Source organism: Schistocerca serialis, chromosome 2 (genome assembly GCF_023864345.2).
Source record: "Schistocerca serialis cubense isolate TAMUIC-IGC-003099 chromosome 2, iqSchSeri2.2, whole genome shotgun sequence".
In the NCBI taxonomy this organism is placed as follows: Eukaryota; Metazoa; Arthropoda; class Insecta; order Orthoptera; family Acrididae; genus Schistocerca; species Schistocerca serialis.
In genome coordinates this window covers 499377360-499403430 of record NC_064639.1, presented here as the reverse complement: position 1 = coordinate 499403430, position 26071 = coordinate 499377360, and the positions used below count along the sequence as shown (strand labels likewise).

Genomic DNA, 26071 nt, shown 5'->3' with positions numbered 1-26071 from the left:
TGTGCTGAAAGTTTCAAGTTCCCCATTGAGATGTGACACTACTGATTTTTTATGTAGTTTACTGAGCATATATATCTTTCCGCTTGGATTAATTGTCCTTTTTGCTTTGGTAATCATTGTTGGCACAACTACATCATGGTCACTAATATCAGTTTCAGTGTGGACATCTTCAAAGAGGTCAGGTCTGCATTTTACCAATAGGGCCAATGTGTTTTCATCATATGTGGAGTTCCAAGTTATTTGTTCTCTCAGAGAAGGCGTTTAGTAATGTTTCGCAGGATTTCTTATCACACCCACTTCTAACAAGACTGTAATTTTGTTAGTTGACTTTTGAATCACTAAAAGTCGCTACCAATGATTACAGTATGGTGGAAGAACATAGACAAGTGAACTGAGGTTTTCTCTGAAGTTTTTGTTTACATCAGGATGTGAGTCTGGTGGGCAATAGAAGAATCAGATTATTATTTTATGCCCACCCCTGATACCAAGTCTTGTCCAAACAATATCACATGCATCTTCAATTTCTATCTTGATGGATTTGAATTTCTTGTCTGCAGTGGCAAATACACCAATGGCTATCCTTTCAATATGCACTTAAATTTTCCCCAAAAATCGCATTGCTATCAGTTTCAGGTTTCAACCAACTTTCTGTACCTAGTATTATGTGAGCTTCACTACATTTCATGAGCACTTCAAACTCTGGAATTTTATTGGGAATGCTTTGGCGGCAGTTTACCATTAGGATTTTAATACCCTCACCTGTGGGAGGCGTTTCTTTTGATCTTATACTGATACTTCTGGGTTTCCAACAGCTATCGTTATCTGGATTGGATGGAGAGTTGCCAAATTTGAAAACCCCTTGTGTGCACTTCGTACACAGTCAGCTACTTGAGTAGCAGACTCTGATGTGTAGTACACACCTGACCCATTTATGGGATCCTATAGTTCTCAACCATATGACAAAAGTACAGGAAGTCACAGCCTAGCTTCTCACAAAATCTTCGAAGTCTCTAGTGCAGTCCTTCTACTCAACTCATAACCAAAGGGTCAAAATCAATTCTGGAGACAATGCTGCAAATTGTGAGCTTCATTGGAATGACACAAGTATGGGCTCAAAGCTCAGATGACAGGCATCATTTGTTCCAAGATGTGCCACAATCTGTAATTGGTTTCACCCTGTTCCAACAGTGGCTGCTGGAATAGCCTCTTCAACATGTTGAATAAGGCCCCAGGCTTACACACTGAGTGCACCTGATATCATTTCCTGTCCCTTGCTGCCATTTCCGTAAGGGGTACCATCATTCACTGTACATTGGAACTGCTGGTGATTAATGGACACTGGACCTAAAAAGTTTCCCCAAAGAAGATGAAGTGAGTCCTATTGGATGAGTTTCAGTGGGAGAGAGCACCTCAAACTAGTTGCTTAGAGTGACTGGTATAACATGCTGAGCACTCCCTGGTCTTTGTCCATCCTGTACAGGACACCTAGATCTACCATTGACACGTTACTCATTTGAATAGTCTCGCAAATGAATTTCTGACAGAGCTAAACCACAAAAACTATTCTGTTAGCATATTCTGTAGTCTTGCTGAGGCTTTTGATTGTATAGACCATAAAATTGTGCTTTGCAAACTAAGGTATGGTGTATAAACTGCAATTACTGAAAGAAAAAAATCCACATTGACGAATGCAGCCATAGTGATAGATGTAAACTCAGGATGGGAGAACATAATATGGAATCAACAATGATTTGTACTTGTTCCATTCATATCCTCAACTGAAATAAAATATGTTCCAGTGACTTAAAAGGACACTTATAAAAACTGTAATGTTTATCAGTAACATAATTATACTTATCAAGGGCTGAAACTCGGCGTACCAGAAAAACACAGCCCAGATGATAGCTGAAAAGGTCTACATTGAATCCACTGTAAATGATTTAAGTCAGTCTCAAAAAGGCTTATAGTAATATGGCAATGGAAAGTATTTGGGGAAGTATAAGTAATGGAAGGAGTCAAGGTAACAACTCATCATATAGTTGCGATAAGATGTCGAACGAGACAAAAGTTTGCTGAGCCTTTAAGTCCAGGTCCGAACCCACAAACGAGGTTTGCTGGAAAAGTATCAGCTTCACGCGAGTGTGAATTTTTTCCTGCCTGCTGATAGCGTCAAATGCTGGCAAGCAGCAGTTGAATGAGGTAGCAGTTTAAAGGCAGCTGGACATCGGTGGAGAGCAAGCCATGGTCCAGTTGGCCATCAACTTGCTGAAATGACTGTCACTGTTTCAAGGTGAACATGGTGGTGGTGTGAGACTGTCATGTGCATATCAGGGAAATTACGGAAGAGGTTGGTGTCAGTGCTTTCTTGACACAATCTGTTAAGACCAAAGATTTACCCATGAAGAGAGTGTTGGTGAAATTTGTTCCTAAGCTGCTGACTGTGGAGCAAAAGCAACTTTGTGTTGAAGTCTCACAGTAAATGCTGGACTCTACAAACAGCGACCTTGATTTTGTTCACACCATAATCACTGTATGATGAGCCCGTGGTGTACGGGTACGCTCCGGAAACCAAATCCCAATCATCACAGCCGAAACATTCCTCATCACAAAGGCCAAAGGAGGCCCACCAATTATGTCGAAGTGATGCTGACTGCTTTCTTTCACTCCAACAGCCTGGTACACCATGAGTACGCACCACAGGGTCAAACAATCACCAAAGACAACCACAGGGAAGTCCTCCATCGCCTAGGTGATGCTGTGCAGCCCAAAAGACCGGACGTGGCACCCACGTCATGACATGCAACACGTTATCTTGCATTTGAGTCAGGCTTTTTTGGCAAAAAAACAGATTTCTGTGCTTCAACAGGCTCCTTACTGTAATGATATTGTCTCCTGCAACTTCTGGATGTTCCCCAAACTCAAGATGTCTTTGAAAGAAACACAGTTTCAGATTAGAGGACATTATGGTAGCAATGAAAGCCAAGATCAACTCCATTCCAAAAGATGTTTTTTCGGTACCCTTCTAACAATGGTGGCATCACTGTGAGAAGTGTGTGAAGTCCCAAAAGAGGTATTTTGAGGGTAATTAGTTGTCCAACACTCCAGGTAAGCCAGTTTTTTTCCCCCCTGGCCAACGGTCAGATAGTTTTCTAACAGACCTTGTATTGTCATTGATACCAGTGCTGAAATGCAGCAGCAGTCACACTAATAGTGTACATGTGAGCAAAGTATTATTTTTCCCATCCCTCGCTTTCTTTTCCTCCATTAGCTGCCTTAGTTAACATTTTCTTTCTTCAATATCTGCCAGTTTCTGGTGATCTGCTGTGTAATTTCTCTATGTTTGCTGCAAAATCGTCATTCCAGTATCTGTTAATGGAGCCAAAATTGGGACCAATATATAATATAGGCCAATTCATTCATCAATATGCTAAATCACCTATTGCCCCCAGAATGTTGTGTTATTCATGCAAGGAAGAGATCCTGGTTCAAACTCTGGTTCTGTACACCATTTTAATAGGCAGAAACGCTCATTAGAGCATGTAGTAATGTCTGTTGAAAATAATGGTGCTGTATCAGCAGCACTAATAGTAGGTAGTGTTAGTAGCATTATTAGAGGTGGTAATAACAGAAGAAAAATAGAGTTAACAACCAGATACTATATTTAGCATTTATTGTTTTACAGAACTCTGTAAGACAATTACTTGTTTATTATGCCACAATTTAATAAATTGCGGTATCAAATATTGGAATAGATTATAAATTGATAATTTCTCATTTGCAGTTATTGGTATAAATAAAGGAGCACGAGCAGCTCAGAAATTTCATTTGAGTAGACCAACAAGAAGTTACCATATAAAGGGACAGCTGGGCTATGCCACTGACACTTATTTCCGAGATGGGAAAGTGGTTGAGAAGGCAACATTTGGACATGTGAAGCAAGCAAAGTTGGACAGAGTTCTGGCATCTGTCCAAGCAGCACATCAAAAACACATGTTTCAGTAAGTTAAAGAAGAATGCATGTATAAGTATATTCTTGCATTAAATTGCCCCTCTCGTAATATGCATGTAAAAGAAAACTCATTGTGCATTAGGGTAATCAGAATTCTGCCTAAGGGTTTCCTGGATATGTTCTTGAACTGCTGAATCAAATGTCTTCCAAGTACACACTTATTAAACTGTAGCAGTTACCATGTCACTAATCTTGAGCTTGATGTAGCAACAAAAATGAGTTGTAAATAATGTTTTTGTGAAAACTTTTCCTCAACCTGTCAGCATAGTGTCAGCTCGACTACTTTCATAGATAGTGTTTACTTTTCATTGTAGGTTCCTTCAGTGGATGCAGTGGAGCTGTAGTGGCATTTTGATGCATAGTAAAAGTTTTGTTGTAAGATAATTGTGGTGTCACCGCCAGACACCACACTTGCTAGGTGGTAGCCTTTAAATCGGCCGTGGTCTGTTAGTATACGTCGGACCTGCATGTCGCCACTATCAGTGATTGCAGACCGAGCGCCGCCACACGGCAGGTCTAGAGAGGCTTCCTAGCACTCGCCCCAGTTGTACAACTGACTTCGCTAGCGATGGTTCACTACAAAATACACTCTCATTTGCCGAGACGATAGTTAGCATAGCCTTCAGCTACGTCATTTGCTACGACCTAGCAAGGCGCCATTACCAGTTACTATTGATACTGTGAATCATGTAGCGTCACAAGCGACATTCAGCATTAATGGATTAAAGTTAAGTATTCCACCAGCTACGTTAGTTTTTTTCTAAATTCTAATTCCCTTGTCCTGTTCCAGACCTCACGCCAGCCTGCGTGAGCTAAAACGCGTGCCTTTCGGCTTCCTCTAGTAACACGGTGTTGGCTCTCCTGCCAACCACAACAATAATTACATGAGTAGTAGTCAATTTGAAAGGTTCAGTATGTTGTTATTGTTGTTGTGGTCTTCAGTCCTGAGACTGGTTTGATGCAGCTCTTCATGCTACCCTATCGTCTGCAAGCTTCTTCATCTCCCAGTACTTACTGCAAACCTACATCCTTCTGAATCTGCTTAGCGTATTCATCTCTTGGTCTCCCTCTACGATTTTTACCCTCCACGCTGCCCTCCAATCCTAAATTTATGATCTCTTGATGCCTCAGAACATGCCCTACCAACCGGTCCCTTCTTCTTGTGAAGTTGTGCCACAAACTCCTCTTCTCTCCTGTTCTATTCAATACCTCCTCGTTAGTTACGTGACCTACCCATCTAATCTTCAGCATTCTTCTGTAGCACCACATTTCGAAAGCTTCTATTCTCTTCTTGTCCAAACTATTTATCATCCATGTTTCACTTTCACACATGGCTACACTCCATACAAATACTTTCAGAAACAACTTCCTGACACTTAAATCTATACTCGATGTTAACAAACTCCTCTTCTTCAGAAACGATTTCCTTGCCATTGCCAGTCTACATTTTATATCTTCTCTACTTCGACCATCATCAGTTATTTTGCTCCACAAATAGCAAAACTCCTTTAATACTTTAAGTGTCTCATTTCCTAATCTAATTCCCTCAGCATCACCCGACTTAATTCAACTGCATTCTATGATCCTCGTTTTGCTTTTGTTGATGTTCATCTTATATCCTCCTTTTAAGACACTGTCCATTCTGTTCAACTGCTCTTCCAAGTCCTTTGCTGTCTCTGACAGAATTACAATGTCATCGGCGAACCTCAAGGTTGTTATTTCTTCTCCATGGATTGTAATACCTACTGCGAACTTTTCTTTTGTTTCCTTTATTGCTTGCTCGATACACAGATTGAATAACATCGGGGAGAGGCTACAACCCTGTCTCACTCCCTTCCCAACCACTGCTTCCCTTTCATGTCCCTTGACTCTTATACCTGCCATCTGGTTTCTGTACAAATTTTAAATAGCCTTTCGCTCCCTGTATTTTACCCCTGCCACCTTCAGAATTTGAAGCAGAGTATCCCAGTCAACATTGTCAAAAGCTTTCTCTAAGTCTACAAATGCTAGAAACTTAGGTTTGCCTTTCCTTAAGATTTCTTCTAAGATAAGGCGTAAGGTCAGTATTGCCTCAAGTGTTCCAACATTTCTACGGAATCCAAACTGATCTTCCCCGAGGTCAACTTCTACCAGTTTTTCCATTCGTCTGTAAAGAATTCACGTTAGTATTTTGCAGCTGTGACTTATTAAACTGATAGTTCGGTAATTTTCACATCTGTCAACACCTGCTTTCTTTGGGATTGGAATTATCATAGTCTTCTTGAAGTCTGACGGTATTTCGCCTGTCTCATACATCTTGCTCACCAGATGGTAGAGTTCTGTTAGGGCTGGCTCTCCCAAGGCTATCAATAGTTGTAATGGAATGTTGTCTACTCCCTGGGCCTTGTTTCGACTCAGGTCTTTCAGTGCTCTGTCAAACTCTTCACGCAGTATCGTATCTCCCATTTCATCTTCATCTACATCCTCTTCCATTTCCATAGTATTGTCCTCAAGTACATCGCCCTTGTATAGACCCTCTATATACTCCATCCACCTTTCTGCTTTCCCTTCTTTGCTTAGAACTGGGTTCCCATCTGAGCTCTTGATATTCATACAAGTGGTTCTCTTTTCTCCAAAGGTCTCTTTAATTTTCCTGTAGGCAGTATCTATCTTACCCCTAGTGAGATAAGCCTCTACATCCTTACATTTGTCCTCTAGCCATCCCTGTTTAGCCATTTTGCACTTCCTGTCGATCTCATTTTTGAGACGTTTGTATTCCTTTTTGCCTGCTGCTTTTACTGCAGGTTCAATAAGCAGAGGTTTAACAGTTTCTGGTTTCCAGGAAGATCATTTACCTCCTGTCTGTTATCCAATACATCAGCATAGTCTTCGCAGTACATACTACTACACTAATATCCTACACTCACATTTTATCTCCACTGTAATATTTCGTTCCCTGGCTCTGACCTTCCCAAAACTATTTCTTTGATACACTAAGCATTGTATATTATCTGACATGACAGTTAGATGTGCAAATTTGGTAGTCATTCAAGGAAGCAAATTCAGTATTCATTCAAGGAAATCATAAAGGTCATGTTGTGTCATCAGTTTTGTCCTGGTGCCTAGGAAGGCTGTCTATTGTTTCCCTAGGTGAGCAGCACTATTTGTGTTGCAAATTTCGCAGAAAATGTGCCTGTGTCATATTTAAATGAAAGATATGTGGGAATGACGATCCAAGTCGATCCCAGATTGAGTTTTAGATTTCACTGCCATCTTGTAGTAGAAACAAAGAACTTCCAGCTAGTTACAATATATGACATAGTTCCATTCAGCAATACTAAACAGTCCTCCAAAGTAGTACGGTCAGTCAACGATTTAACAATTGCAAATTTCAGGGAAAGCCTACAGCAGTTAGACTGGGATGAGGTGTACCGTGAACCTGATGCCAATTTAAAATATAATTTATTTCATGACATTTTTGTAAATGCGTTTGAAAACTGCTTCCCCAAGAAAATAGTTAAATATACTCGTAAGAAACCTTGCAACAAACCATGGCTTACTAAGGGTATAAAAATATCTTGTAACCGGAAAAGGGAAATGTATCTGACAGCAAGAAAGAGTAGTGACCCAGAAACTATCAAAAATTATAAAAACTACTGTGTTATATTAAGAAAAGTTATTAAAAAATCCAGGAGTATGTGTATCATGTCTGAAATCAGCAACTCTGATAATAAAATTAAAACAATTTGGAATTATTAAAAGAGAAACAGGTCAACCAATAGCAGAGGATGACAGTATTACCATCAAATTGAATGAAAGCTTTACGAACAAAAAGTCAGAAGTTGAAAATATTTTTAATAATCATTTTCTAAATGTTGTGGATATAGTAGGATCCAGGTGTTCATTAGAAGATGCTAGGCTGTTAATGGAAGAGGCCATACCTATGCAATTTGATACAATTGAAATCTCACCCACTTCTCCCTCTGAAATTAGGAAAATAATAAACTTGCTTAAAAGCAAAAACTCACATGGAATTGATGGCATTTCCAGCAAAATACTAAAAGCTTGTTCTCAACAGATAAGTAAGATTCTCAGCCACCTGTGTAATAGCTCTCTGGAACAGGGCATTTTCCCTGATAGACTGAAATATGCTATTGTTATACCTTTGCATAAAAAGGGGGATAGATCTGATGTCAACAATTACCGTCCAATCTCCCTTCTAACAGCTTTATCCAAAATTTTTGAGAAAGTAATGTATTCAAGAGTAGCTTCACATATCTGTAAAAATGAAGTACTAACAAAATGTCAGTTTGGTTTCCAGAAAGGTTTTTCAACAGAAAATGCCATATATGCTTTCACCAGTCAAATTTTGAATGATCTGAATAACCGAACACCATCCATTGGGATTTTTTGTGATCTCTCAAAGGCTTTTGATTGTGTAAATCATGAAATTCTGCTACAGAAGCTCAAGTATTGTGGCATGAGTGGGACAGTGCACAAATGGTTTAATTCGTACCTAACTGGAAGAGTGCAGAAAGTTGAAATAAGTAGTTCTCGTAACATGCAAAGATCAGCACATTCCTCAAACTGGGGAACTATCAAGAATGGGGTTCCACAAGGGTCAGTCTTGGATCCTTTGTTGTTCTTATTATATATTAATGACTTGCCATTCTATATTCATGAAGAGGCAAAGTTAGTTCTCTTTGCTGATGATACAAGTATAGTAATCACACCTGAGAAACAAGAATTAACTGATGAAATTGTCAATACTGTCTTTCAGAAAATTACTAAGTGGTTCCTTGTAAACGGACTCTCACTGAATTTTGATAAGACACGGTACATACAGTTCCGTACAGTGAATGGTATGACGCCATTAATAAATATAGACCTTAATCAGAAGCATATAGCTAAGGTAGAATATTCCAAATTTTTAGGTATGTCCATTGATGAGAGATTAAATTGGAAGAAACACATTGATGATCTGCTGAAACGTTTGAGTTCAGCTACTTATGCAATAAGGGTCATTGCAAATTTTGGTGATAAACATCTTAGTAAATTAGCTTACTACGCCTATTTTCACTCATTGCTTTCATATGGCATCATATTTTGGGGTAATTCATCACTGAGGAATAAAGTATTTATTGCACAAAAGCGTGTAATCAGAATAATAGCTGGAGTCCACCCAAGATCATCCTGCAGACATTTATTTAAGGATCTAGGGATATTCACAGTAGCTTCTCAGTATATATACTCTCTTATGAAATTTGTTATTAACAACCAAACCCAATTCAAAAGTAATAGCAGTGTGCATAACTACAATACTAGGAGAAAGGACGATCTTCACTATTCAAGATTAAATCTAACTTTGGCACAGAAAGGGGTGAATTATACTGGCACTAAAGTCTTTGGTCACTTACCAAATAGTATCAAAAGTCTGACAGATAACCAACAAGTATTTAAGAAGAAATTAAAAGAATTTCTGAATGACAACTCCTTCTACTCCATAGAGGAATTTTTAGATATAAATTAAGAAAAAAAAGAAAAAACCACAAAAAAATAAAGTTGTTATATTAACTTAAGTATGTTGTTAAATTAACCTAATTATGTCATGTATTGGAAAATTCGACTCGTTCCACATCATTACGAAATATCGTATTCATGATCCATGGAACTAGTATTAATCTAATCTAATCTAATCCACACTGTGAAACTTAAACTTCGAAGAAATGACCGATGTCCATGTAATTCAGGTTCAAAGTTGCTTTGGATAATGGTCAAAGTCACATTGTTCCTTTGGAAGGGGCGATCAGAGTCCACACATTCTGGTGTTAATTATTCATTGTTGTAAACAGTCTGAGAATAAGATTGTTAGTGCACTCATAGTTGTGCTGTAGCTCTTTGCCAAGATAGTGTTCAAATATTTGGACGATGTCAAGCAGTATTTGTGATAATTCTACTGAAAAACCTGCAGCTAGTTCAAAGAAGAGGGAGGGTGCATTTCAAGTGCTTCAAAGCGCATGCAAGCTATGAGTCACAACTCTGGCAATGGCTTTAAGTGTTCGCCCGTGAAGTATTTTGTAAATGCAACTAGCTCAGAAAGAAATGCATTGATTGAAGAGTTTAATGAACTAACATCTTATGATAAACAAAATGCACATCTGTCTGGTCTGATCAGTGAAGCCTGTATTTGGCAGGAATATTGTTAAGGTAGTAAGAGATGAAAAGCATTTCCGTCCATCCATGGCGTTACAGGATGGACGAAACATTCCTTAGCCACTACACAGCAAGCACACATAGAGATAAGGGGTAAACATAATAATAGGGTACACGAACTTAAGAGTGAAATAATAGACAAAGTTCATTAAGGTAGACAATCGATCAAAGAATATACTACCCATTTCAGCTTGCATATGACAGTAAGAAACTATATTTGTCTGAAGACTTTACTGACAGGTAGTTACATCAGATGCACTTAAACTAATTTTCAGAAACCCAATAGCCTGTGAATACTATTATCACATTTTTGTGACAAAATGTCTGCTACTGAGGGACTGACACCTCAAACATCAATTTAAGCTGATGTTGCTCAAGCTGATTCACAGATAGCTTGCAATCGAAACCAGAGTTGCAATTACAATGGATTACCAGAAAAATCTTCCACTTCCCAATATCGCGACAAGTGAGATTTACTACAGATGGCAGCTGCCATTTTACTAATCTAACATACAGTGCCTTTGTACAGGGAAGTCCATTTTCTATACCTACAATCAAACAATGATTCAGATGAAGTTCATTCTATGTGATGACATTACTCCACTAAATTCGTATCTTGCAGTGTACACGAACTCGGTGTATTCTGCAATTCTTGCTCAGAACAGAACAAGAACTACAGTGTGTTTTGTTTCTGTCTTTTCTTGATGCTTTCAAAAGGCAGGTTTGTCTACAACTGTGTACCCCAGTGAAAGGTCATTTCTATCTTGAATGTGACAGAATATGGCCCTAGTAAATACAAAGGCAAAATGTGAAACACCAAATGACTGGTGTCAAGTTACGGAAATTGAAGACGACTTCCAGAACCCATTGTTGCAGTGGACTGCAAGCAGAACTTTCTTCGGTGGGGAAGATTTCTAAATGAAAGTTACAGGAAGAAATACCCTTTTGCTCAAAGAATTATCTCAAAGGTTCTCGTGATGCAGAATAATAAACTGCCCCGCCTGCGACGGCTATGCTTTGACCCATATGGAAACTCCAAGATCAGTGAAGCTCCTTATCTACCCAAGTTAAAGGAGAAGCCCCTGCCTTCGCAAATTCATCTACAACTTCTTGACATCCCTAAAGCAAAATATGACAGTCTGCAAATTTTGATGCAGTTTTGTGGCCCAGTAGTTCAGCAATATTTAAGTTCATTATCATGATGAAGATGAGGGAGATAACGTTTCATAATATTACAAACATTCTAACTCTTGGCTTAGAAATTTTTCGCCTATTTATATAGTGCTATTAATATATGTTACTGTATTGCATTATTAAAAAATAAGTTCTGCCTCATGTGTAAAGTTGATATTTAGGGAAAAAAGTTCTAACCATACTTTCTATGCTTTTAAATTCATTTAAGATATTGTAAAGACTTTAATAATAATTTTTACCTCACAGAATTAATTCTGTTTATTGTTGTACTAAGTTTTTCACTCTTGTACTTTATTATTGCAAATAGACCTACTATTACGTCAAGATAAAAGATTGCTTTATTGAATTATTCTGTGTGTCAAGTATAAAAGTGATATGTTGGTAATAATATTCAGAAAAAAGTAGTTTTTAAGCATTTAAATTCATTTCGGGTAGACTAGACTTAGATTATTTTTACCGTGCAAATTTGGTGTATTGTTGTATTCATACATTTTTCATTGTTGTACTGCACTATTGCAAGTGGATATTATGTCATTATACAACATATAACATATAAAATAGACAACAATTTAGGAGGGGGGTCTATAAATTATTTATAATAGAAACCTAATAACAGTCCTCAAGGTTTAAAATTTGATTTTCTCAGAATCTTGCAAACTGAACTTGGATTACTGTTCCCACGTACCCTTCAAATGGTACCGGTACACCTGGAATTGTTGATTTTCTTAGTGAGCTGGCTCCACATTATATTGTTCTGACTTCAGGCCAACTTCCTTCTTATTGCTCCTAACTTCTCATGAAACTAGCTTTAGTTCTTTATTTATTTATTTTATTTTATTGAGCCTTTATGTAACACAACATACAATTACATAAAGCACTATCTTAAGTGAATATTACTTAAGCAAGTTAAGGTATCATCACAACAACAAAACAATTGAGTAACATAAACATTTCCATTGAACTGAAACTTTCAATATTGCTTCACCAACTCGGTCACCTTCCAGCCCATCTTAGACCTCTGGCTACACTACAAATCAACATGTCACCAGGTCTAAAATGTCATACCCACGTTCATTGACTTCACCAACTCACAACTGGAATATCACCTTTCAGCTTAACCTAGATTTTGTATTATGCTACAGATTAGTCTGTTATGGTGATCTAAACTCCAAAAACAAATATTGTCCGTATTCTTTTCTCATGTTTGCTCACATATGACGTCCCACATCACATCGCTACTTTGATGCAACATTGTCTGGGCATGGTACCATGTTATATTGTAGAACAACAGTCACAAAATAAAACTGACATTCTGGCCACAGTTACTGTGGTCGTCCTCTCAGTAGACCCAGAGGAAGACCAACCATGGCCGCAACATCAGTTTCATTCTGTGACATTTATTTCACGATATAACATAGTACAGAGCCAGGAAACTTTTATTTTAATGGACTTTGGCTATGGAACCCTACATACTTACAAAAATATTGGTGTGATAGGTTAAATATTAATCTGAAGTTATTAATAGTAGGGACGGAATAACAAAGGTGACAACCATCTCCTACTATGTAGAAACATACTAGCATTCCTGTGAAATAGTGCAGGAACAATGTGGAAAGCCTAAACCTGCATGTACAGAAATTAAGCATAAAAATGTAATATCCCGTTTCAGCAGCTGAAATATTGTATGCTTTTATAAATACTGTACTTGGTGGTTTTCTTCCATTTTGTATACTGTTAACATTAATTGAATACCTGCCGGCAAAAATGTTGTAACCCTCAAAATACAAATTGTACAGGAGGCGCGAAAAACCATTAACGATGGAACAGGTTTACAAACGGCAGAAATAGCATTCACAATCACTTGAAATGAGTCCATTGCTGATTAATGTGTACAAGTTGTGGCAGTACGTGACCTGAAAAGCAAGATATTACAGATTTTCGTGTGGCATCCAGGAAAAAACATTGTAACTCTAACGAGAGTAGCACACTTTTGTGGGTTACAACATTTATACCATTGATATTATTTAACCTCTAATACTGTTTATTGGTTTTATTCTGATTAGGCGTAAAAACAATTTGCATTATACAATGTCGGAACTTCTGGGTGTTTGACTGAAGGCGGAAATATTGTTACAAATTAAGGGTTTGTAGTGATAAACGTTCACTTTTTCATTTCACAAGAATATAACGAAACAGAATTGATACTGCACACGCAGTTTAAACAAACTGTTATTAATAGTTCCCACTGTGTAACATGATCATTCACAGCACACAAGATGTATTGTTGCAAACGTACATTTTGCGTGATCAACCATAACATTGTCATTTTACTTCATCTTTACGTTTTCATAAAACTCTCAGTATTTTTCAAGAATATATCTACACATGTCTAGCAGCTTAGCTTTCTTCCCCACAGAGACAGGCAATGGCTCACCATAAAGTCTAGGTAGGTCATTCAAGCTAAACACCATTATAGTCTAAAGCGTAGAGTTCTTGAAACAGCTCTCTGTTGTCCTCCATTTTTAGTGTTTTACTCTGGTATCTACATTTGCAGGTAGCAATCTATAAAGGGAGCACGACGTAATGATACATATAGTTAACCACATTAACGTCAAAGGTAAAGGCTATGACAGCGCATTACAATATAATGTTTGCAAATAACATATGGAATCTCCCATTTCACAGAAATATTGTGTTAGATTAGCATACAATTTTTATGCACCAACCTGTTCAGCAGGGATTTTCCCAGTTACTGGTTTGCTATTGTGGGCCAAATATGGTTGCCCCGAATTCTGTTTGTGTTTCTTCGCATTCCTCTTCCATTCACTATACTTAATTTTCCTTTTCTGGCCCCTATTTATATCTTCGCACATGCTCTGACTTAACGTCGCACAACATTTCTTCTCCATGTTTACAACATTTCTGCATCTGAGCACCTCGCAACGAATAGGAAACAAACAAAAAATGGTGCTTAATGTACATGTTTGCCAATATAACTTCATACGCGCCTTACTCTTGGCCCATACAATGTTTATACGTGACAAACTGGTTTCTTTGAAAAGTGAGGGTTACAGTGTTGTTGCCGGCAGGTATTCAATTGTATTTTGAAATTTAAACACTGTATTCCCACATAACATGGTTAAGATGTAATATGTTTAAAAATTGATTAAGCCTAACATAAACTATACTGATGTTCAAATAAGATGACAATTGCATGTAACATTCTGCACAGAGAAGGATGGAGAACACATTGCAGCATTGCGAGTGTGCTATCTGTTTCTGTCCCATGCCTCAAACTCCAGCCGTTGCTTACCCTAGTAATTGTCAGTGTTGGTGTAAGAGCCACATGGTCTAGTGTATCTGCTTCTGAGTCTCCCCAGAAAAAAACTGTAGGTTTTGAAAACTATCACTGTCACCTCTTAACATAATACTTGTCATGTTTGCTTCGTGGCACTCACAATGAGCATACAGTGCCTATGCACCCTCACCATACCTAAACTAACATGAAAATCAGTGCATGTGTTCTGCGTGCACCCTGAAACGAAAGATACAGGACATAGGAGAATAATGCTTTTGGCTAGAGCGTCACATGGTATTCTGTTCCTTGCCACTGTGGATCACTCCACCACTTACATTCTTATACACACCTTTATAGGAGTTGTCACAGCCATCACTACCACAATTTTTATTTCCACATTTTGCATAATATTTGTTAATTTAATAATGGGTATTTACACTGAGCTATTATCTTGTCAGCCGTTTACAGCAAACACAATATTGAACTCCATTTAGCCGATGTACAGTGTTAATTTGAATTTGTTACATGCAAAAGGCAGAGACACAGATCTGAGTCCTGTTCATTAGAAAGGCCCACCAAAAAGCAGAGATGGAGCTGAACTGCCCCCTGATGAACAGTGCTCACATGTATAAACAGCATTAAATTTTGATGTTGAATCAGCCAAATGTTTTGTTACATGCCTTTCTCGTGCAAGTGCTTTACTGACAGTTGTCAAAGCACGATTCACAACCTGCCTTCGTATCCAGGAAGTTGCAAATATATCCACACACTCCATTGCAGAGTGAAAATTCATTCTGGAAATTTACTTGCAATTTCTGAATAGCTCTTCAGTATGTAGTAAGGCCAAATTAATGCTTTAGTAATTTTTTTGTGATAAGTAAACTGTCGGCACAGAATTGTTTGGGTTGTAAGTTACCTATTGGTGCTTAGCAGTATAACGCTCTTAATACCTGTTCTGGGTGTCCATGATATTTATGTGGGGCAGCTCTGTTGCTTTTTTAGTTTTGTTTGTTATCATAATGGCTACGAGTATCGTCAAGTTGAGAGCAGAGTATATCCATTGTTGTTTCAGTCTCACACTGTGGAGCAGGAAGAGTGTGATAGCCCTGTAGTGTCTTGCCTCACTATGTCATGAGAAGTAGCTTTGTTTCTTGGCCTCTCTATACATTGTCATCGTAAGTGGAGAGCATATCTGCCAATGTATCGTTAAAATATCCCATGAGATGATTTGTGGATGGTGATAGTGATCATCCTGTGGGTGACTCTGTGAAATTGTCTGTGATCTGTTTTAACAAAGGCAGTTAAAAGGAAATAGAGTTTGTTACATATTCTTCCCTCTTTATTTCAGAGTTGTGTCTTCCACAATGAACTTTGCAACTTCCAGGACAACATTTTCTCAGTTTTGGTGAAAGCTTTGTGAGTGAGGTAAATCATACACATAATTATGCACCAATTTCCATTTATCTACTTCAAGAACCTGTTTGACATTATTACGAAAAGGCTGGATTGCTACTCACCACGTAGTAGAGATGTTGAGTCACAGACAGGCACTACAAAAAGACTGCTAAACAAGTAAGCTTTTAGCCAAAAGACCTGCTTCAGAAGTAGAAAACACACATACATTCACACAAACACAACTCACTCACACAAGCACTGTCTCTTTGTGTGTGTGTGTGTGTGTGTGTGTGTGTGTGTGTGTGTGTGTGTATTGCCTTTATTCTATCCTGGATTTCCATTATTAAGAGTCTCTTTGAAGGCTATCATACTGTCACAGGGACTCTCTACAAGTTTTGAACGATTGTGGGGACCTGGCCAAGGACACTTGAATTTTAATCCTCTTGGATCTTCACAAATACCAGAGGGGAAAATGTTTGAGAATTGTGAAAATATTTTGAGATGCTTTTCCGTAAATGAGTTGGCGTGATCAGTGACCATTTCTGTCTCATTGGACTGTAATTTCTTTTATACAGTTCACTGTATATTAATCAGCAATTTTCTTTGGAGCCTGCTTCTCTGTCCGCAGCTTTTACAGTCTTCTTTAACATCAGGTCCTCTCTTTGTTCAGTAGGGGTATCTGTCAAGATAACAGCGAGAGAATAGTCATCCTTGTAGGAGTTTTTCTCTAAACAACCCCTCAAAAGACAGTTGATGGTATGCCATTACATCTGCTTTTGTTTTTCTCTGTAAAATTTTACTTCTCCAGCCTCTCTGTCAATCCTGCAAACTATCCTAGTAGATCTGTCAGACTTGTTATCTAGTGTAAAAAACGACGAGTTGCCACAATATCGAATTTCAGATAAATAAATGTGGTAGAAATTTATTCATTATCCACAGTTTCTCACTCACAGAATAATTCTTCTCAGACTAGGGAGAGACTTGATCACTGTTTCCAAATTGTCGTAGGTTTGCACTAGAACTGCACCTATCCTACAACATTTAGTTAGTGTGCAGTTCCATCTTCTTATCATACAGGGCCGCTCCTGGAGATGATGATATTGCTGCCTACTAATAAACAGAGGAAGATATTTCTTGCTCTTTATTCCAAAAAAATTTTGGTGTTTACCTGCATCAGTTCTTGCAATGGTTGTACCTTAGTATAATAAAATTATTTCAAAGTACCTACAATACAAGATTGTTCCAAGAAAACTGCTCATGTCAAATGTTTATTGGGACACTGGAAAATGTGTTGCCTCTTTCTGATTCAGTTCAAACTACATCTATATTAACTGAGCGCCCCAAGAATTTTATTTCTTCAGCAACAAAGACGATGCTCTCTCACGGATCCAGGTAGAGCACGCATCATTATAGCAGTTCCAGCTTAATTTCTAGGGACCAATGACCTCAGCAGTTTGGTCCCTTAAGAAATCACACACACATTTTCTTAATTTCTTTTCAAATGTCTTTTCAAAGGCAGTGATGTCATTTGGGTAGCATTGTCTACTGTAGATACATTGTCCAGACCAGTTGTTATGACTGGATCTGTGAAAGCCATTTTTTTTCCTGGGCAGACTCACTAGCCTTGTCCTATCAGTATCCAGTCTACATATTTACAATGAAGAAATAATTTACTACTTTCAGGCAACTCAAAATGTTGTATTTAAAGGCAATGGATAGCTATTCTTTGTGATAATTTTCTTCATTTGCTTATGATTGTCACAGAAATGCCATGTGTTGTCTTTCTTCTTTACAAAAACCATATAAGAGATGGAGGTCTGTTTTAATAGTTGAAATGTTTTATCTTACTGCATTTTTCTTCTTCTTCTTTTTTTTTCTTCAAATTACGTCACTAAAATGGGGGAGTAACTGTGGCTGTACACAGCAGTGGAAAATCCAGTGTTCCCAAGACCATTCATGATTGTTACGATTGTTGTTGGCCAGTAAATTTCTTTTATGAGTAAAGAACCTTTTTGTAACTGACTAGAGTTTCAGAAACCAAACAAATTATTGGCTGGAACTTTTCTCACTGATGACAGCAGATTCATAGTAGGATCAATGGAAAATGGCGATGCAGAGCAATTTATGTTGCATGAATCCTTGTCAGAATAAATTTTTTATTTGAATCTTTGACCTTTTATATTTGTTGACTTGTGACTTCTGCAGAAGGTTTCATCTAAGGGTAACAATCAGGAAGAGCAAAAGAAAATTGATGGTCTGAGTTTGATCATTGATATTTATCTTCATAATACAGATTGCAGTTGATTGGACATATTTTGAATGTACAGTTTCAGGCGTAATGTCCTTTGTACCTTGCAACACAGTGTCCTTTAGCTGATGATACGTCTTCCTGCTTCACAGAAAAGGAAGTTACAGAGACAACTAGTGCCATCACATGGTACACCATCAGCTTCAATATGAATCAACACTCTCATTTTAACAGTTATTACTATTGAGCACTATTAAAAAATATTAGCATATTGTAAAATTATATGTTATTTGTTTACAGACAGGCTGGAGTTGACATTCAGAGTCAGACTGCGTATGAACTGGCATCACGAGGCATGATCAGACCGCCAGCAAATACAGTTCCTCTTTTGTACAATGTGAGGTGCACCTACTTCAGTCCACCAGATTTTACTCTCGGTTAGTGTTTTGTTTTGGCATAGAATAAAATAATATTACATTGTAGTAATGAATCTGTTAGTTTGTTAAACAGTTTGAATTATTTCTGGAGAACTTTTAAAAATTTGAAGTGAATGCTGTCACAGGCAAAAAAAGGTCAGTGTGTTAATTTTTTTAATAGTAACATGAAAACATATCTTGTAAAAGAATAATTAAAAGTGATATTTCATCTTGTGAAAAGTCAACATGACCAACAAACTTCTGTAATTTCAGTGTTTGGTGCAGTAAGTTGCTGAATTCCACACCTAGGCTTATTTTCCTGAAATCTGTCAATACATTCTTTCCAGTACTAGAACTCCTGAATTTTGACACACGAAAACTAACTTTCTGAAAAATGTGTTGTTATATTATGCTAAATACATTATAATTTGGATATGCTTTGTTATGAAGACAATGTCTCCTTGTCAAGGAATTAACAAATCTGCCCAGTAAAAATAACGTTAAAAAATACGTAAAATATGTATCTAGCAGTGCAGATTGTGAGGAGGCATAGGAGTCCTTTGGCTGTGATGTTCTACTTAACATACTTATCCAAAAGGAAGTTCATGAAACACTGCTAGGGATTATAATACAGGAGTTCAGTAATACATTGATGACACAAGGAATTGAAACTTTGCAAGTTGTTTAAACTTTTAAGGATTGACACTAAGAAGAATGGCGTGGATATTGGCTGTTAAGCTTCTGCTGTGATATGGGCTTAATGACAGAAGAATTTGAAATAGCTACAGAACAGATTAATGTACTGAAAGAATTAACAGATCTAAAAGCAATATCAACATTATAAACCAGTTCAACACCATATTTGAAACAATAAAATATGTGTATAGCTATAAATATCAGGGTTAATGGATTACAGCCAATGGGCTGCATAAAAAAAGCATTGAAACAACAGCTATTAGTAAAATGAAAATAGCATTGTAAACCACGTGGAACCTTTACAACAAAAAGTGCTTTTTGGTAAATATCAAAACTTGTCATTGCAACTCTGTCCAAAACTAGTGTGTTTACATGCACTTTAAAGATGTTTGCTAATGAAATTAGAAAGTGAGAAATGTAAAAAGCAGGATCTACATAAAAAATTTGTACCACAAGAATACATTAAAATAGAAAAAAATAGGGACACAATGCACAAACACGCAATTTTGTTTTATGGCCTTGTTATAAGAGTGAATGATTTCAAATGGACAAAATGTATCTTCAGTACCTTACACAAATATCTGAAAATGAGAATGCTAATCCACATGAATATCTAAAACAATCTTAGAGGAAGTTGGTATACAAGCAGAAGACACACAAAACTGAGATGTCTTTGTGACTTTCCAAGATGGAAAACAAACAGCTGTGCCAAATGGTCAGATGAACACTGTGATAGACACAGCGCATGGATGAAAAACTTATAGCTTAAATGGAGAAAGAAAAATGGAGAACAACTGTTGTAATGTTTCTAAGCTTATCATGGTGCTTAAATAGGTGGCTAATGACATATTCCGTAGATCATTTGAACATTTCTTACAACGAAATGAGTTTACAGGATGTGTATGCATGAGTAATGTTAACATTAATGACCACTTTATTATTTTAGTCCTACTCGTGTAACTACATTAAACAGCATTTTTTTTAATGGCTCCCAGTTTTTAAGTAGAAATTGGTCAATGATATAGAAGGAACTATCCAAGAGAAATGATTTTTAAATAAGATTTAAAACTTGCTTTGCTACCGGTCAGACATTTTATGTTATTGGATGAATAATCAAATATTTTTATTCCCCTCTAGTGTTGTAGGTATGGAGATTGCTGTTCTTCTCAATTTGTGATGGATTATTTATGGCAGATTTTATTAGTGATTATATAGGGTGGTGTGCGAAATGTCATACATTGAATTTTTTTTATATAACTTTTAATAAACAAAAATATTAATTTCTTTCCTTTGTACAGTAATCATCAGAATATGTGTGTTCAGCAAGTGTGCAGTAAATGTTCAGTATGTACGCCTTATTGATGTACCACCTCTTTGAGGTCAACTATGATGTTTCCAACCATCTGAGACGAGTCTCCTGTGATTACCTGGAGAACTGTTGTGATAGCCACTGCCAGTTGCATTGGATTATGTGATTTGTTGTGGTAGACTGTCTCCTTCAAATGTTCCCCGTAAGAAATAATCACAGAGATTAAAATCCAGGCTGTGTGGTGGCCATATTAAACCACCCCAAAAATGTTCTGGATATCAATGGAATATCACATGGTGCCTGAAATTTTCATGCAGAAATCCAGAGTAACATTTGCTGTATGAGGACGAGCTCTGTTATGCCGGAACCATTGTGTGTATAAAGTTGTGGAAGAAAATTGCTCAGCAACTTGCTCATGTACCATGCACTGTTAACTGCACCTATGAAAAACATTGGCCCAGTGATTCCATGGCTGGAAATGGCACCCCATACACTCACTTTTTCTCCTTAATTTTCAATCTTGTCTACAACATCAGGAGCTTCTTGTGCCCAAAATATGATGTTCTGCCTATTAACGTTACCATTCAGATGAACATACAGCTCATCAGAGAACCATGTGTCATGAATCATAGCACAGTCATTCGCAACAGCTGAAGTTCCAGACTGTAATTCTCCATTAGTTTGTGCAACACTGTAATTTCGTATGGGAATAGTTTCACTCCAGCATGACGTAGTCTGTGAAGAGAATGATGTGAGATGCCCAATTCAGCTGTAGCTTTCATCATGGGTTTCTAAAGACTTTGCGTCAAAGCCACTGTCACAGGCTTGATATTCTCTGGAGTATGGACTGCATTGGCACAAGGTAACTTTTACTCTATAATACTGCTGTCAGTTTTAAATTTTTTTGGTAATCCATACACTGTATTGTCTATGCCCACATGTGTGAAAATAAACAATAAAATGTTGCTTCTGCTACTCTCTTCATTTCCATTGAAAACGACACTGTCTTCACTTTTTGTTCTGGTGTCAACTAGCCCTTGCCCACCATTTTATTAAACTGAAGCGAGGGTGACACGCATGCATGATATTGACAAGTTCTGTCTTATAGTGAACCTTGCAGGAACTATGGTTGCTCGTCACAATAATCCAAAGTTGGCAAACTGCAAATAAAATGTTTATTAGACAGTCTCAGTATGACTTCTGTATGCTACACTGTGTGTATTGTGACAGTGGAGTTAAAATACCCAGTTCCATGAATAGGTACCTTACATATTGTCCATGTGTGAACACCACATTTTATTCTTACTGCTCACTTGTGTGCAATCAATACTTTCTGTGTAAGAAAATTATTCCATAAGACATTATTGGTGGAAATATGTGGAATATTTCAGAAAGTTGATTCATTCATTTACAAGATTTGCAATTATACAAAGAAAACAAGTAGCTGACCCTAATTTTTTGAGAAGCTCAGTAATGTGCTTCTTTCAGTTGAAGCTTTCATCAATATTTACTCCCAAAAATTTGGAGCATTCTACTCCGTTTACTGATTCCTGCCCAGGTTGGAAGGTAACAGTTTGGTTGTGAGTTGGAGAGGCCAATGAATGTGGTATAGTGGGAAAAAAAATGTGGGTAGGGTGACAGAATGATCTGCCCTTAGCCCATATGAAAAAATTTCTGACAGAATTACATTATAGTCACAATATTTTTGACGACATTTGTCGCATGTTTCCTATGTCACTACGTAAAGCCGACGATTTGTATTAAACATTCCTTTAAATCTGCATCTCTTTATACGAGGGTTGGAACTTAAATATTGGCAACTATTTATTCACAACTGATACAAAAGAGTTACATGTTTGCACCTGTTACTGTCCTTCAAAGTAGTCATCAGCATTGTGTAGAACCCATTGCCAGCGATGTGGAAGGCGTAGTATACCGATAGCAGAGCCTGTTCTATTAACAAACAACAGTACCTTCACTTTGATAGCTGCCATCCATTCCACATCAAACGCTCCCTTCCCTACAGCCTAGGTATTTGCGGCAAACGTATCTGCTCCAGTGACGAATCCCTCAACAATTACACCAATAACCTGACCAGTGCATTCCACTCCCGCAACTATCCTGCAGACCTTGTCCACAAACAGATCTCCCGAGCAATACATTCCTCCCCGTCCAACAACAATGTTCCTACCCCCAGACCACACAGAAGCATCCCCCTTGTCACCCAATATTATCCTGGCCTCGAAAACATCAACAAATTACTCCACCAGGGATATGACTTTCTCAAGTCAACCCCTGAAATGAGATCATCCCTTGACAAAATTCTCCTCACACCACCCAGAGTTGCCTTTCATCGCCCCCCTAACCTCCGTAACATCCTTGTTAAACCCTACAATATTCCCAGACTACCTTCTCTACCCAGCGGTTCCTACCCCTGTAACCGACCCCGCTGCAAAACCTGCCCCATGCATCCCCCCACAACCACCTACTTCATCCCCGCTACTGGTAAAACATACATAATTCAAGGCAGGGCCATGTGTGAAACTACACATGTCATTTATCAACTGACATGACTGCACTGCACAGCCTTTTACATCGGTATGACAACAACTAAACTGGCTGAGCGCATGAACGGACACAGATGAACTGTCCGCCTAGGAGATGTCCAATACCCAGTAGCGGAGCATGCCCTCCAGCATAATTCTAGGGACCTAGGAACTGCTACACCGTATGTGCCATTTGGCTTCTCCCACCCAACACCAGTCCCTCTGAACTGCGGAGATGGGAACTTGCACTCCAACACGTCCTTTCATCCTGCCATCCCCCTGGACTGAACCTAAGTTAAACAACCTCACTCCCATTTACTCTTCAGTCTTCTCCTCTTTCCCTTTCCTCTTTAGCCATTCATCCATCTTTTGATCCTACATAGTTGTGTTTATCTTTATACTATATACCTCTTTACTTCTGTATGCATCCTCTTTGGTTTGAAGCTGGCACATTACTTACAGTAGAATATCTTTGGCTTCCCTCTGACAACCATGCCTCCATCCTTGCTACCCTCCCTGTTTTCCTTTCCCTGTTGCTTCATAACCTGGGTTGTGAGTAACTGAATCTACTTTCCCTTCTTCCCCTTCTTTCCCCTCTCTCCTCCCTGATGAAGGAACATTTGTTCCGAAAGCTAGGAACGTAAATTTTCGGTTCTGTTTTTGTGTATATATCGGCTGTACTGAGCTGAGGTAAGTACTGGCCAGCCCCTCTATCTCTTTGTTAGTAACTAAATAAATAAACATTTAATAACAGGGTCTAGAGAATGAGATCATTGTATGTAGCTGTTTCTTCTGCAAGATAAAGTGGTGCATTTCCACCTGAAAGTGGTGCCATTCCACCTGACATTCACCTCTGCAAAAAATTATGTATGATAGTTGGGATTATCTGGGTCTCATTGCAGTAACTCGGGGCTTCCTCTCTTAGTACATGATTGTTCTGCCGGCTCTGTGCAAAATCATCTTATTGATTTATTGTATTTACTGAAGCCCATCACACCCAGCAAAGCAGAGGTTAACTCTAGCTGATCCTTTGCGTTCTCTCCACCTGCTTTCTTCTTCTTTGAGATGCAGTTGAGAGATGTGGATTTCAAGCCCCACGCAACCAATCTCATTTAGGTAGCCTGCGTGTTCAATAAATCTCTCCAGTAGATGTTTCCTTCAAGAAAGCCACATCAATAAACATTGTCTGATTAAGTCCCTCCTTAATCCTTCACTGCCACAGCAGTTGAAGCATGTTGTCCCCTTTGTGTGGCTGACTGTTTAGCAGCTGTACACCAAAACACCCATGGTGCAGTCAACAGCTGCAGAAGTGTTAAGATATGCAATTGCATTTTATTTCAGATGTGATGAAATACAAAGTAAATTTTATTGCATCACTACTGCTGGGTTCTCACCACACATTATTTTTTGCTCTAAGTGCAGTATATGGTGTTTTAACACACAGTAAATGATTTTGCTGTCAGTTTGATGACAGCGCTTTCAGGGGAATTCCATCACAATTTATTTTCTACTGTATATCCAATAGATGCCATGTCATTATATCTCCAGTGATTTCTATGAATTGCGCATCTTCACCCTTTGTATGAAATCAGTTGCAGTAAATAGTGTAAAGGTTGTAAATAAATAATACTAACTGTCCCAGCTGCTCTAATCTCTCCTTGCCATTGTCTTGTAGTCTTCCTCAAATATCAGTTGTCAGCTTACTTAGTGTAATTTTGTAAGGACATTCTTCTAAAGATTCCCATTTAAGATCTCCTTTCTTCAGGTAGCAGTATATTAGCATATGAAGTACATTTCTTTTTTAATTTGTGTTTTTTTCTACTTGACTCGTATTATGTTGTGAAGGATAATGCTGTATATTTTCAGTCATTCTTTTTTTTTTTTAACCTGATGTATCTACTAGTGTAAAATGTTTTAAATGAAGGTGGTTTTTATTTGCCGAAACTGTCATTCTTTTTGTTGTTTTTAATTTTTGCAGAGGTTACGTGTATTAACGAGTACGAATCATACTTGAAGACTCTCATCCATGACATTGGTATCCAACTTCACACATGTGCCACATGCACTGGCATTCACTGTATTCGGCATGGGCTCTTCACACTGGAACACGCCCTCCTGCCAAAACACTGGCACCTAAAACACATTCTGGACAGTATGCAAGAATGTCATCAGCTGATACAGCAGACAGTCAACAATACAGTGGAAAATACATCACCGACTCTTGTTCCTGCAGAAGAGCAAAAGAATTCAGTTGTAAATTAATTACAACCAGTGCCTTTCTGATATGGAGGAATAAAGGGCTTTCTTGTGAATCAGTTAAAGCTTTTTTCTTTTTGTGACACTTTTAGGGCTAAATTCCTTATACTGTAGCTTATTTGATACTCATGTTGTACTTAAAGTTATCCCTATTGCAATGGAAATGTTGGAGATTAATGTATATTTTTAAAAAATTCCACACCACACTATTTCAGTCACTTTTCCTATTTGTTTTATGTGTAAACTCAACTAAATACACTGAAGTGCCAAAGAAACTGGTACAGGCCTGTGTATTCAAATACAGAGATATGTAAACAGCCAGAATACGACACTACCGTCGGCAACACCTATATAAGACAACAAGTGTCTGGTGCAGTTGTTAGATTGGTTACTGCTGCTTCAATGGCAGGTTATCAAGATTTAAGTGAGTCTGAATATGGTGTTACAGTCAGCGCATGAGCGATGGGACACAGCATCTCTGAGGTAACACTTAAGTGGCGATTTCTCCATAT

The 26071-nt window shown here is 38.0% G+C and overlaps 1 protein-coding gene across 1 annotated transcript in view; it reads left to right on the top strand.

Annotated features, from left to right (window-relative positions):
- Positions 1-25624, top strand: part of LOC126457444 (pseudouridylate synthase TRUB2, mitochondrial) — a 29532-nt gene extending 3908 nt beyond the window's left edge. Inside the window, exons 3-5 of the mRNA XM_050093726.1 lie at positions 3782-3998; positions 18637-18773; positions 25282-25624. Coding sequence (XP_049949683.1) covers positions 3782-3998; positions 18637-18773; positions 25282-25565 — 638 coding nt within the window. The 3' untranslated portion in view covers positions 25566-25624. The remainder of the gene's footprint in view (positions 1-3781; positions 3999-18636; positions 18774-25281) is intronic.
- Positions 25625-26071: the final 447 nt, after the last annotated feature.